The 13,018-nt window shown below is 42.6% G+C and overlaps 1 protein-coding gene across 2 annotated transcripts in view; it reads left to right on the top strand.

Annotated features, from left to right (window-relative positions):
• THOC2 (THO complex subunit 2) overlaps window positions 1-13,018 on the top strand; it is a 74,288-nt gene that overhangs the window by 27,458 nt on the left and 33,812 nt on the right. For both annotated transcript variants that reach the window (XM_060756401.2, XM_060756400.2), the window contains exons 19-25: window positions 4,465-4,561; window positions 6,456-6,573; window positions 6,874-7,053; window positions 7,935-8,099; window positions 8,334-8,609; window positions 10,911-11,052; window positions 11,320-11,477. In XM_060756401.2, the coding sequence (XP_060612384.2) occupies window positions 4,465-4,561; window positions 6,456-6,573; window positions 6,874-7,053; window positions 7,935-8,099; window positions 8,334-8,609; window positions 10,911-11,052; window positions 11,320-11,477 (1,136 nt within the window). The remainder of the gene's footprint in view (window positions 1-4,464; window positions 4,562-6,455; window positions 6,574-6,873; window positions 7,054-7,934; window positions 8,100-8,333; window positions 8,610-10,910; window positions 11,053-11,319; window positions 11,478-13,018) is intronic.

Raw genomic sequence — 13,018 nt, 5'->3', positions numbered from 1 at the left:
GCAAATTTTGAAAGCGTCTACCTGAGGGTGGGTGACCGGGACAGAATAGGGATTCTGTTAGTGTACCGTCCACCTCGCTGCACTACAGTCTCCCTACCTGAGCTAGCGGGGGTGATCACGAGCCTGGCGTTGAAGTCTCAACAGCTCCTTGTGCTGGGAGACTTCAACATCCATGCCGAGGCGACCCTCACAGGTGCGGCTCAGGACTTCATGTCTGCCATGGCAACCATGGGGCTGTCCCAACAAATATCCGGCCCCACCCACTGTGCTGGACACACATTGGATTTGGTTTTCTGCCAGGGATGGGAACAGGGTGGCGGTGTGGAGGAGTTGTCCATCTCTCAGTTGCCATGGACCGACCACTTCCTGATCAGATTTAGGCTCACTGCGCCCCCTAACCTCTGCAAAGGTGGAGGACCTATTAAGATGGTTCGCCCCAGGAGGCTGATGGATCCAAATGGATTCCTGACGGCTCTTGGGGATTTTCCCGCCACCTCGGTAGGTGACCATGTCGAAGCCTTGGTGGCTCTCTGGAATGGGGAGATGGCCAGGGCTATTGACATGATTGCTCCGGAACGTCCCCTCTCAAGTAGCCGAGCTAAACCAGCCCCTTGGTTTACTGAGGAGCTGGCAGTGATGAAGCGAAGGAAGAGGGAACTAGAGAGCGTGTGGCGTTCGGATCCGAGCGAGTCAAACCGAGCACGGTTTGTGTCCTTTCTTAGGGCATATGCCGCGGCAATAAAGGCCGCAAAGAAAACTTTCTTTGCGGCCACTATTGCGTCTGCAAAGAACCGTCCGGCGGAGTTGTTTCGGATTGTCAGAGGTCTTTTAACTCCCACCACTGCAGGTGGGAGCCCTGACAATTCGGGCGCGCGCTGCGAAGCATTTGCTCGGTTCTTCGCAGACAAAGTCGCCTTGATCCGTTCTGGGCTGGACGCCGCGTTGGATGCAGACTCCGAGAATGTAACAAGAGCACCTGCTTGTCCTATTTTGATGGATTCTTTTCAGTTTGTGAAACCCGAGGATGTGGACAAGATACTTGGAGGAATGAGGCCCACCACGTCCATCCTAGACCCCTGCCCATCCTGGCTTCTGAGGGAGGCCAGAGGGGGATTGGCTGAGTGGGTAACAGTGGTGGTGAATGCCTCCCTTCGGGAAGGCAAGATTCCAGCGAGCCTAAAACAGGCTATTATAAAGCCGCTGTTGAAGAAGCCATCACTGGACCCCACTAAATTGGACAACTTTCGGCCTGTTTCCAATCTCACCTTCTTGAGCAAAGTCATGGAAAGCGTGGTGGCCTCACAACTCCAGGTATTCTTGAGAGACACGGATTATCTGGATCCGGCACAGTCTGGCTTCAGACCGGGGCATGGTACCGAGACGGTCTTGGTCGCCTTAGTGGATGATCTGCGCCGGGAGCTAGACAGGGGGAGTGTGTCCCTGTTGGTGCTCCTGGACCTCTCAGCAGCCTTCGATACCGTCGACCACGGTATCCTTCTGGGGCGCCTTGCGGAAATGGGTCTTGGGGGCATTGCTTTGCAGTGGCTCCAGTCATTTCTGGAGGGTCGCACCCAGAAGGTGTTATTGGGGGACTCCTGTTCCGCACCACAACCTTTGACTTGTGGGGTGCCACAGGGTTCCATACTGTCCCCCATGCTGTTTAATATCTACATGAAGCCGCTGGGTGAGATCATCCGGAGTTTCGGGGTGCGGTGTCATCTGTACGCAGATGATGTCCAACTCTGTCACTCCTTCCCACCTGCTACTAAGGAGGCCGTCGAGGTCCTGAACCGGTGCCTGGCCGCTGTAACGGTCTGGATGAGGGCGAACAAACTGAAACTAAATCCAGACAAGACAGAGGTACTCCTGGTCAGTCGCAAGGCCGAACGGGGTATAGGGTTACAGCCTGTGCTGGACGGGGTCGCACTCCCCTTGAAGGCGCAGGTTCGCAGCTTGGGTGTGACCCTGGACTCATCGTTGAGCCTGGACCCCCAGGTTTCAGCGGTGACCAGGGGAGCATTTGCACAGCTCAGGCTCGTGCGCCAGCTGTGCCCGTATCTCGGGAAGTCTGACTTGGCCACGGTGGTACACGCTCTTGTCACATCCCGCCTGGACTACTGCAACGCGCTCTACGTGGGGCTGCCCTTGAAGACGGCCCGGAAGCTTCAGCTGATTCAGCGAGCGGCAGCCATGTTGTTAACTGGAGCGGGTGGCAGGGAGCACACAACGCCCTTGTTATCCCAGCTCCACTGGCTGCCGATTTGCTACCGGACCCAATTCAAGGTGCTGGTTTTGGCCTACAAAGCCCTAAACGGTTCCGGCCCAAAATACCTTTCCGACCGCATCTTGGCCTACGAGCCCACGAGGACCTTGAGATCGTCTGGGGAGGCCCTTCTCTCGGTCCCGCCTGCCTCACAGGCACGTCTGGCGGGGACGAGGGAGAGGGCCTTCTCGGTGGTGGCCCCCCGGCTGTGGAACACTCTCCCTGCACACATCAGACAGGCGCCCTCCCTCATGTCCTTTCGAAAAAGCTTCAAGACGTGGCTTTTCGAGAGGGCATTTAATTAATTAAGTGCTAACAATATGGTTATGAGAACTGGAATGGAACAAGGAATATGAGACTGGCTATGATTCCACTAAGAGACGAAGCGGATTTTAGTGTAGTTTGTAGTTGTTGTATAGTCTGTATGTTGTGGAAACTGGCTTTTGTAATTGTCTTTTATGTGTACTGTACACCGCCATGAGTCGCCCGTATGGGCTGAGAATGGCGGTTAATAAGTGCATCAAATAAATAAATAAATAAATAAATAAATGCTGGCCACATGACAATGGAGGTGTCTGCGGACAATGCCGGCTCTTCAACTTAGAAATGGAGATGAGCACCAACCCCCAGAGTCAGACATGACTGGACTTAATGTCAGGGGAAAACCTTTACCTTTTTCAACAATAATAATAATGATAAGGTTAGTAGATAGATCAATAGGTACCACTCTGGTGGGAAGGTAAGGGTGCTCCATGCAGTCATGCTGGCCACATGACCATGGAGGTGTCTGCGGACAACGCTGGCTCTTCGGCTTAGAAAAGGAGATGAGCACCACCCCCCAGAGTCAGACATGACTGGACTTAATGTCAGGGGAAAACCTTTACCTTTTTTAATAATAATAATAATAATAAGGTTAGTAGATAGATCAATAGGTACCACTCTGGCGGGAAGGTAAGGGTGCTCCATGCTGTCATGCTGGCCACATGACAATGGAGGTGTCTGCGGACAATGCCGGCCCTTCAGCTTAGAAAAGGAGATGAGCACCAACCCCCAGAGTCAGACATGACTGGACTTAATGTCAGAGGAAAACCTTTACTTTACCTTTACTACAAATGTACATAGGGCCAGTTAAGATCTTTAAATTATGTTTCAGTTAGAACAGGGGTCCTTAAACTAAGGCCCCCCCGGGGGCCAGATATGTCCCTCCAAGGTCATTTAGCCGGCCCTCGCTCATGGTCAACCTAAGTCTGAAATGACTTGAAAGCACACAATAACAACAACAACAATCCTATCTCATCAGCCAAAAGCAGGCCCCCACTTACCATTGAAATAAGTTTATATTTGTTAAAATTGATCTTAATTTTAATTATTGTATTGTTTTTAAGGGTTTTTTTTGTACTACAAATAAGATATGTGCAGTGTGCTTAGGAATTCATGCTTTTTTCAAATCCCTCCAACAGTTTGAGGGACTGTGACCTGGCCCTCTGCGTAAAAAGTTTGTGGACCCCTGAGTTAGAACATACGAATCCTACCTTAGCCACTTTGAGTCTCCTTGTGGAGTGAAAAAGCGTGGTTATAAATAAACATAATAAAAAACATCATAATCATAATTTCCTGATAGCATATAATGCAAAATGAAAATCGGTTTTCTATCTTTTGTAAGATGACTTGAGTCCCAGTCTGGGAAAAGGCCACGGTCAAAATAAAGGGATGGGTGGGTAGAAACCCGAGAAAACACTTTGAAGTAGACGTTTACAAAATATAAATAATACCTAGGGAGTCCCTGGTGGCACAGTGGGTTAAGCCCCTGAGCTGCTGAGCTTGTTGACTGAAAGATCGCAGGTTCGAATCCAGAGAGCGATGTGAGCTTCTGCTGTCAGCCCCAGCTTCTGCCAACCTAGCAGTTCAAAAAAATGCAAATGTGAGATCAATAGGTATTGCTTCTGTGGGAAGATAACGGCACTCCATGTAGTCATGCCGGCCACATGACCTTGGAGGTGTCTATGGACAATGCCGGCTCTTCGGCTTAGAAATGGAAATGAACACTAACCCCCAGAGTCTGACACAACTGGACTTAATGTCAGGGGAAGTTTTTACTATACGTTATACCTAACAACAAATGAAATGTTTGTTTTCAAATGTTCAGGTTTATTTTGCAACACTGGTATTACGAACTGTGCCTTTTCCCCTGTTTACTTTAGGTTTAGCTAGTTTTTGTGGTGCTGTTTTTCGCAAATATCCTATCGAACTGGCTGGTCTACTTCAATATGTGGCAAACCAACTAAAGGCTGGTAAAAGGCAAGTAGATAATACGCTACTGTTGTATTTACAAATGATGCCGGTTTTGTGCTGATGTGCTTTAAATGCCATCATAATAATAGGATGCGTAATCCGCCATACCCAGTAGTCCAGACCTTGGGAAGTTAGACTTGGCCACGGTGGCCTATGCTCTGATTACATCCTGAATAGACTACTGCAACATGCTCTACGTGGGGTCACCTTTGAAGACTGTTTGGAAACGTCAAGTGGTCCAATATGCTGCAACCAGATTTCTCACAGGAGTGGCATACAGGGAGCACACCACCCTCCTGCTGTGTCAGCTCCACTGGCTGTCAGTCTGCTACCGAGCACAATTCAAAGTGCTGGCTTTCACCTATAAAGCCTTAAATGTTTTCGATCCAGCTTACCTGTCCAAACACTCTATGAGCCAACTAGGAGATTGAGGTGTTCTGGGTAGGCCCTGCTCTCGGTCCCACCTCTTTTGCAGGGGCAACTGGTGGGGACAAGAGACAGGGCCTTCTCAGTGGTGGCCCCTTGTCTATGGAACTCCCTCCTCATAGAGATCAGATCAGCCCATTCTCTCCTGACTTTCAGGAAAAAACCTAAGATGTGGCTTTTGACAAGTGGGGAGATCAGTGACTATGAAACAATGTGATTGACAAATGCAACTATGTGATTGACAAATATTATTGTATTATAATACTAATAATACAATATAAGAGTTATATATTGTATATTACTTGTAATATTACTAATAATACCACAGTATAGTGATATAGTTCAATATAGTAATATATAATACTAATTGCTGTACTAATAATATAATATATTGTATACACGTATAATATTGATAATATTATAATGTAATGCACAATAATAATAATAATAATAATAATAATACAATATAATAATTATATATTTCATATTACATATAATATTACTAATAATATTACAGTATAGTGTTATAGTACAATATAGTAAGATACAATACTAATACTATGCTGTGCTAATAATATAATATATTGTATACAGATATAATATTGATAATAATATAATATAATGCAATATAATACTAATAATACAATGTAATAATTATATATTTCATATTACTAATAATATTACAGTATAGTGATATAGTACAATATAGTAATATATAATACTAATATTGTGCTGTGCTAATAATACAATATATTGTAGACACAATATTGATAATAATCTAAGGTAATACAATATAATACTAATAATACAAAGTCATAATTATATATTTCATATTACATGTAATATTACTAATAATATTACAGTATAGTGATATAGTACAATATAGTAATATATAATAGTAATATTGTGCTGTGCTAATAATGTAATATATTGTAGACACATATAATACTGATAATATTATAATGTAATGCACTATAATAATAATACAATATAATAATTATATATTTCATATTACTTGTAATATTACTAATAATATTACAGTACAATGGTATAGTACAATATGGGAATGTATGTTACTAATATTGTGCTATGCTAATAATACAATGTATTGTATGTACATATAACTTGTAAGCCATTCTGAGTCACCTTCGGGGTGAGAAGGGCAGCATATAAATGTCGTAAATAAATAAATAATGTTGTGGTTGGCATGATTTTAATAGTTGATTTTAATAATTCTGGTTTTAATTGTTTGTTTTTTATTGTAATTGTTAGTTTGATATATGTGTGTAGAGCATCAAATTGCTGCCTGTTGTGAGAAGGGTGGGATACAAATAGGGTAAATCAATAAATAGATAAGAACAAAACAATCTTGCTGTCCTTCAACCAAATGCAGGAACGAGACACTGTAAATTACTCTCCACAGTGTAAACGATTCAGTTTGTTTAAATGTTGGGGTCAATCTTTCCCTCCATAGTTTTGACCTGCTTATTTTGAAAGAAGTGGTGCAAAAAATGGCTGGGATAGAAATCACGGAAGAGATGACAATGGAGCAGCTGGAAGCCATGACAGGCGGAGAGCAACTCAAAGCAGAGGTACGTCTTTCGTTGAACAGAAAAGGAAAATAGATGTGTGTGTTTTTCTAAACAGAAGGACGACTTATATTACCAACTGTGAAATGCTGGTAATATTAATAGTTGCTTAAATAACATAGTAAAAGTCTAGATTGGTGTCTGTGTATGTACCTGGTTGGCATGGAAGGCTTGCAGACCATACAAGAGCTGTTGAAAAACTTCACAAAAATAATGCCCTACTTCCAAGCCTGCTAGGGAAATCCAGAGAAAGGAAGCTGGAAGCTCCTTGTTTTAGCTGCTGTCCTTATTTCTTTTTACCAGGGTGGATATTTTGGCCAGATCAGGAACACTAAGAAATCTTCCCAGAGGCTGAAAGACGCCCTTTTGGACCACGATCTCGCCCTCCCACTGTGTCTCCTCATGGCTCAGCAGCGGAACGGAGTGATCTTTCAAGAAGGAGGGGAGAAGCACTTGAAGCTGGTGGGGAAGCTCTATGATCAGGCACGTAGAAAGGATCCTGTTAACATTGGTTTAAGACTTAAACTGTGGTGTCAAACCTGGGGCCCTCCAAGTGTTTTGGACTTCAGCTCCCTGAATCCCTGGCCATTGGACAAGCTGGCAATAGGGGCTTCTGGGCATTGATGCCCCAAACTTTGGCAAGGCCACAAGTTCTCTAAAATCTTTTGCAATGTTTGGGGAATCTATCTGTTAATGTTCATATATTTATTTATTTACTAGCTGTCCCCTGCCACACATTGCTGTGGCCCAGTCTGTGTTTTGTATTTATATTTATTTGCGTGTGTGTGTGTGTGTGGTTTTGCGCATGCGTTGTAATGTATTTGGGGGGGGGGGGGTTGTCTCTTCTGCTGTGTTTTTCAGTGTTTTTATGAGTGATGGTCACTCATCCTGCTTGGGATTCCTTAATCTGGGAAGGCACACTGGAACATCCATGTTTTCAAGCTCCTTCTTAAGACTGCCAATGTTGGGGCTTGCCTGATGTCCTTGGGGAGGGAGTTCCACAGTCATGGGGCCACCACCGAGAAGGCTCTGTCCCTCGTTCCCACCAATCGCGCTTGCGATGCAGGTGGGATCGTTAGCAGGGCCTCTCCAGATGAACGAAGAGATCGTGTTTTGTTGTTGTTGTTGTTGCAATGTCATTTCTGAAGCCGTCATAAACATTAAACACAAAGGTCAATATTAATTTCACACTGAGGAGACCGTCTTCATTTTGGCCGTTATAAATGTTAGTGATCTGTCATCTCTATTCCTGATTTTTTTTAAATGTTATGTATATATTAGAAATTGTATTTTTAAAATGAAGCCAAGCTGATTCCCCTGATCTTGGAATGCCCTTCCTAAAGGGATTGTATTTTTCGATTCAGTGCCATGACACGTTGGTCCAGTTCGGTGGGTTTTTAGCATCCAATTTGAGCACAGAGGATTATATTAAGCGAGTGCCTTCTATCGACGTTCTCTGCAACGAGTTCCACACCCCTCACGATGCTGCGTTTTTCCTCTCGAGGCCCATGTATGCGCACCATATTTCCGTGAGTACAGCAGCGGTCTTGCCTTCTAGAGATACGGTACAGACAGTTTTCATAGCCATCAAATCTGTTTCTCTCCAGATTATTTGCTCAGATTAGTTGTTTGTTTCTAATGTTAATGTTCTTTTGTTTGGCCATTTTGCATCAAAATATATCATATTAGATTGAATAGAGATGTGCTCTTCGGTGTGAGAAATGGATAATAACACGACTTTGTGTGTGTTCTTTTTTCCTCAGTCAAAATACGATGAACTGAAAAAAGCCGAGAAGGGGAACAAGCAGCAGCAAAAGGTTCACAAGTATATTACGTCTTGTGAGCTTGTGATGGCTCCGGTCCATGACGCCGTGATCTCCTTGCACCTCCCAAAGGTCTGGGACGATATCAGCCCACAGTTCTATGCGACGTTCTGGTCACTCACCATGTACGACCTGGCCGTGCCCCACACTAGCTATGAACGGGAAGTCAACAAACTCCGAGTCCAGATGAAAGCTATTGACGACAATCAGGAAATGGTATGTCTCGCACTTTGAAGAAATGTCACAAGTGTTTAATGTTTGTTTACTCTCTTTTCATTGGCTTGCTTGCTTTATACGGCAACAACAGCCAGCTCTTGAAATGCCTGAGTGAGACAAAGTAAAGTAATAATGATCATTCAGATTTTAAGTCTAAGTCTAATAACACAATGATTTTTGTTCCTGGGTTATAAATGTCATTTCTTCATTGGTTCTGTCATAAAAACATGGAAAAGGTTTGTTAAATTGCAATAACTTTGTTTATACTTCGCTCTGAGACCCCTCAGGGAGATGGGTGGAATATAAATATATTATTATTATTATTATTATTTTACTGACACAAATCACAGCAAACGCGATCTCTGTGCTGGATTTTGTATCACAAAATCACAAGTCGAACACTTCCCAAGCGTCTAAGACTGTGTGATGTATTTTCAATGATGCGCTAGGTGGCCTTTTACATAATCATTTATTGAGAATAGGGGGAGGGGCAGGGGGGGTTACAGAGTTGTGCGTCTAAGGTGATTTTCAGTATATAATAAAATGAAATAAAACAAAAAAATATCTTCTATAGTGAAAGAGTGAGTGGCTAAGATGACAGGTAGAAGGACAAAGGGCTTATAAAAAAAGAAAAAGGACAAATTGCGATTTTGCAGTTGACAAATTGTGATTTTGTCAATGTTTAGTGTTTCCAAATTCCGGCTGAGATCTCTTGGCATGGTACCCAGTTTATTATTATTATTGTTATTATTATTATTATTATTATTGTTATTATTATTATTATTATTATTATTATTATTATTATTACTTGGAACTCAACAAGATGACTGTGTGAATAATGCATGCAGATCCCAGTAAGATGGCCTTCTGCAGCTGGCAGATGGTAATTTTGTCAGTGCCGATTGTGTTTAAGTGCAGGCCAAGGTCTTTAGGCACTGCACCCAGTGTACCGATCACCACTGGGACCACCTTGACTGGCTTGTGCCAGAGTCTTTGCAGTTCGCTCTTTAAATCCTCATATCGTGTCAGCTTTTCCAGTTGTTTCTCTTCAATCCTGTTGTTGCCTGGTATCGCAACATTATTATTATTTGAAACACAACAAGATGAGTCCACAGCAAACAAGATCACTCTGCTGGCTGTTGTATTGGATCACACGTTGGACACTTCCCAAGTGTCTAGGACACTTGTTATATAAAATATATAATTATAATATCATATTATTATTACTATTATATTGTATTACATTATAATATTATAAATATATATCTATATATATACACACACACACAACATACGCACACACACACATATATGTCAGGATCCAGTTTCCGGAGCCCAGAATTTGGCGCCAGAAACTGAACTCCTGACATTTTGCCCTGATAAGAACCCTGCAGCTGTTGGCCTTGAAGAAAGCAGTTATGTGATGGCGGGAAGCTTTTGCGCGGGGTTTTGGATCTGGCGGGAATTTACCGTTCAAACAAGTGGGAGGGTATATAAGGGGCTGCCTGCTGCGTCCAGGCAATTCCAGCTTTCCTGTGTCTTAGTATCTGATAGTAAAGTTCTTTGTTTGATTACGATGGAAGTCTCGTGTCATCATTGAGCCCAGCTGTCGTGAGCTGACACATATATATACACATACACACACATATATATACACATACACACAATATATATTATATTATATTACATTGTATTGTATTATATTACATTACGTTACGTTACATTACATTACATTATATTATTGGTATAGCACAGGAGACAGGGTGGAACTCTCTTGTGGTCCCCTCCCTGTTCACTCTGGTCCAGAGCGGTAGTTGGTGCAGACACTTCCCAAGTGTCTAGAACTGTGTGATGTATCAGCGAATAATGCGTGCAGATCCCAATAAGGTAGCCTTTTGCAGCTGGCAGGTGGTAATTTTGTGTGTGCCGATTGTGTTTAAGTGCAGGCCAAGGTCTTTAGGCACTGCACCGAGTGTGCCGATCACCACTGGGACCACCTTGACTGGCTTGTGCCAGAGTCTTTGCATTATTATTATTATTATTATTATTATTATTATTATTGTGATTGCATATAGGAACACATTTCCTTTGAGTCTCCCTTGTGGAGAGAAAAAGCAGGGTATAAATAGTCATTATTACAATAGGCCATTTTTCCTGTTCAAAAACGCATACCACTTATATGTGAACTGCATCGGAAGTGGACTCCTCACTGAGCCCAATTGCCATTACTATCAGGTTCCTCATCTCTCCTCTGTAGGTTTCTGTGCTCAGTGTATAATCTAAACACATTTCTTTTTGTAGCCTCCGAATAAAAAGAAGAAAGAGAAAGAACGTTGTACGGCGCTTCAGGATAAACTTCTGGAAGAAGAAAAGAAGCAGTCGGAGCACGTGCAAAGGGTGCTGCAAAGGCTAAAACTGGAAAAGGATAATTGGCTTCTTGCAAGTAAGTTCGGTGGACTTCTTCCCTTCTGTTTGGCGCTTCAGTGAAACTTTGCCTCACTTTGCCTTCTCTCTCTCTCAATGCTCTTTCTAAAAGGTTGTGTGTTAATTACTTCCATTTTGTGGTGGTTGAGAGCTCTCTCATATACCCTGGAATTTCTTTTCCTCCCATCCTTCATTCCAATAGGGAAAGGAATTGATTTAAAAACTTCCATCTGGTATCAGACAGTGGTTTATCTTTCCTTGTTTTCTTTTGTTTTCAATTTATCAGAGTCTACGAAAAACGAGACCATCACCAAATTTCTACAGTTATGTATATTTCCTCGATGTATTTTTTCTGCCATCGACGCTGTTTATTGTGCCCGCTTTGTGGAATTGGTGCACCAGCAGAAAACGCCCAATTTTTCCACACTGCTTTGCTATGACAGAGTAAGTAGTTGTTGGGTTTGATGCCCTGTTTTGTTCTGGCACTTTTGGAAGCATTGATGGATGTCTCTTCTTCAAAAAAAGAATTAATTGATTCATAGCAAACACACCTACGAATTGGTAGTTGAATGAGTTAAGTGTGTGAAGGCATTATGAGGTTAGCTCAGTTTGTAAAAAACTGCAACTGAGCTAAGAAGGGGGGGGGGGGGAATGTTCTGGATCAAGCAATTACAAAATGAAACAAATTTTGTTTTTGTTCCTGGTTTGAAAGTGTTATTTCCTGTTCAATTGTGCGGTCCTTACTTTGAAAGTAATTGTTCTACTCCAGAAACTTCATTTTTGTGACTGCCACAAACTAGGTTGAATTGCTGGGTTGTTGTAGGTTTTTTCGGGCTATATGGCCATGTTCTAGAGGCATTTTCTCCTGACGTTTCACCTGCATCTATGGCAAGCATCCTCAGAGGTAGTGAGGTCTGTTGGAACTAGGAAAAAGGGTTTATATATATGTGGAATGACCAAGGTGGGAGAAAGGACTCTTGTCTGTTGGAGCTAGGTGTGAATGTTTCAACTGACCACCTCGATTCGCATTTGATGGCCTGGCAGTGCCTGGGGGAATCTTTTGTTGAGAGGTGATTAGATGTCCTTGTTTGTTTCCTCTCTGTTGTTTTCCTGTTGTAATTTTAGAGTTTTTTTAATACTGGTAGCCATATTTTGTTCATTTTCATGGTTTCCTCCTTTCTGTTGAAATTGTCCACATGCTTGTGTATTTCAATGGCTTTTCTGTGTAGCCTGACATGGTGGTTGTGAGAGTGGTCCAGCATTTCTAGGCTCTCAAATAATATGCTGTGTCCAGGTTGGTTCATCAGGTGCTCTGCTATGACTGACTTCTCTGGTTGAATTGGTTGAGACTCTTATGATGAGATATTCATTAGAAAACTAAAGCATAATGGGTTGCCGTGAGTTTTCTGGGTTCTCTGGCCATGTTCCAGAAGCATTCTCTCCTGATGTTTTGCCCACATGTATAGCAGGCATCCCCAGATGTTGTGAAGTGTGTTGGAAACTAAGGAAGGGAGGTTTATATTTCTGTGGAAGGTCCTGTGTGAGGGAGAGAATGTAATAATAATAATAATAATAATAATAATAATAATAATAATAACTTTATTTATACCCTGTCAGCATCTCTCCGAAAGGACTCGGGGAGGCTTGCATGAGGCCAAGCCTGTGAAATAGAAATACAACAATATATCAACAAAGAAACAAGCAAGCAAATAAAACAATGTAAATAATACAGTTGAACATATAAGCAATAACACACAAACGATTTAAAAACATTATGGCAGGGCCAGATGTAGATTAATTTTTTTGTAGATTAAGAACTCTTGTCTGCTTGAGGCAAGTGTGAATGCTGCCACCTTGAATGGCCTTGCAGCTTCAAAACCTGGCTCCTTCCCGAGGGATCCTTTGTTGGGAGGTGTTAGCTGGCCCTGATTGTTTCATTCTGGAATTCCTCTGTTTTCTGAGTACTGTTCTTTATATACTGTCCT

This window comes from Anolis sagrei, chromosome 10 (genome assembly GCF_037176765.1).
Source record: "Anolis sagrei isolate rAnoSag1 chromosome 10, rAnoSag1.mat, whole genome shotgun sequence".
Classification (NCBI taxonomy): Eukaryota; Metazoa; Chordata; class Lepidosauria; order Squamata; family Dactyloidae; genus Anolis; species Anolis sagrei.
Note: the sequence above shows the minus strand (reverse complement) of the source record. Positions and strands in the feature narration are given on the sequence as shown.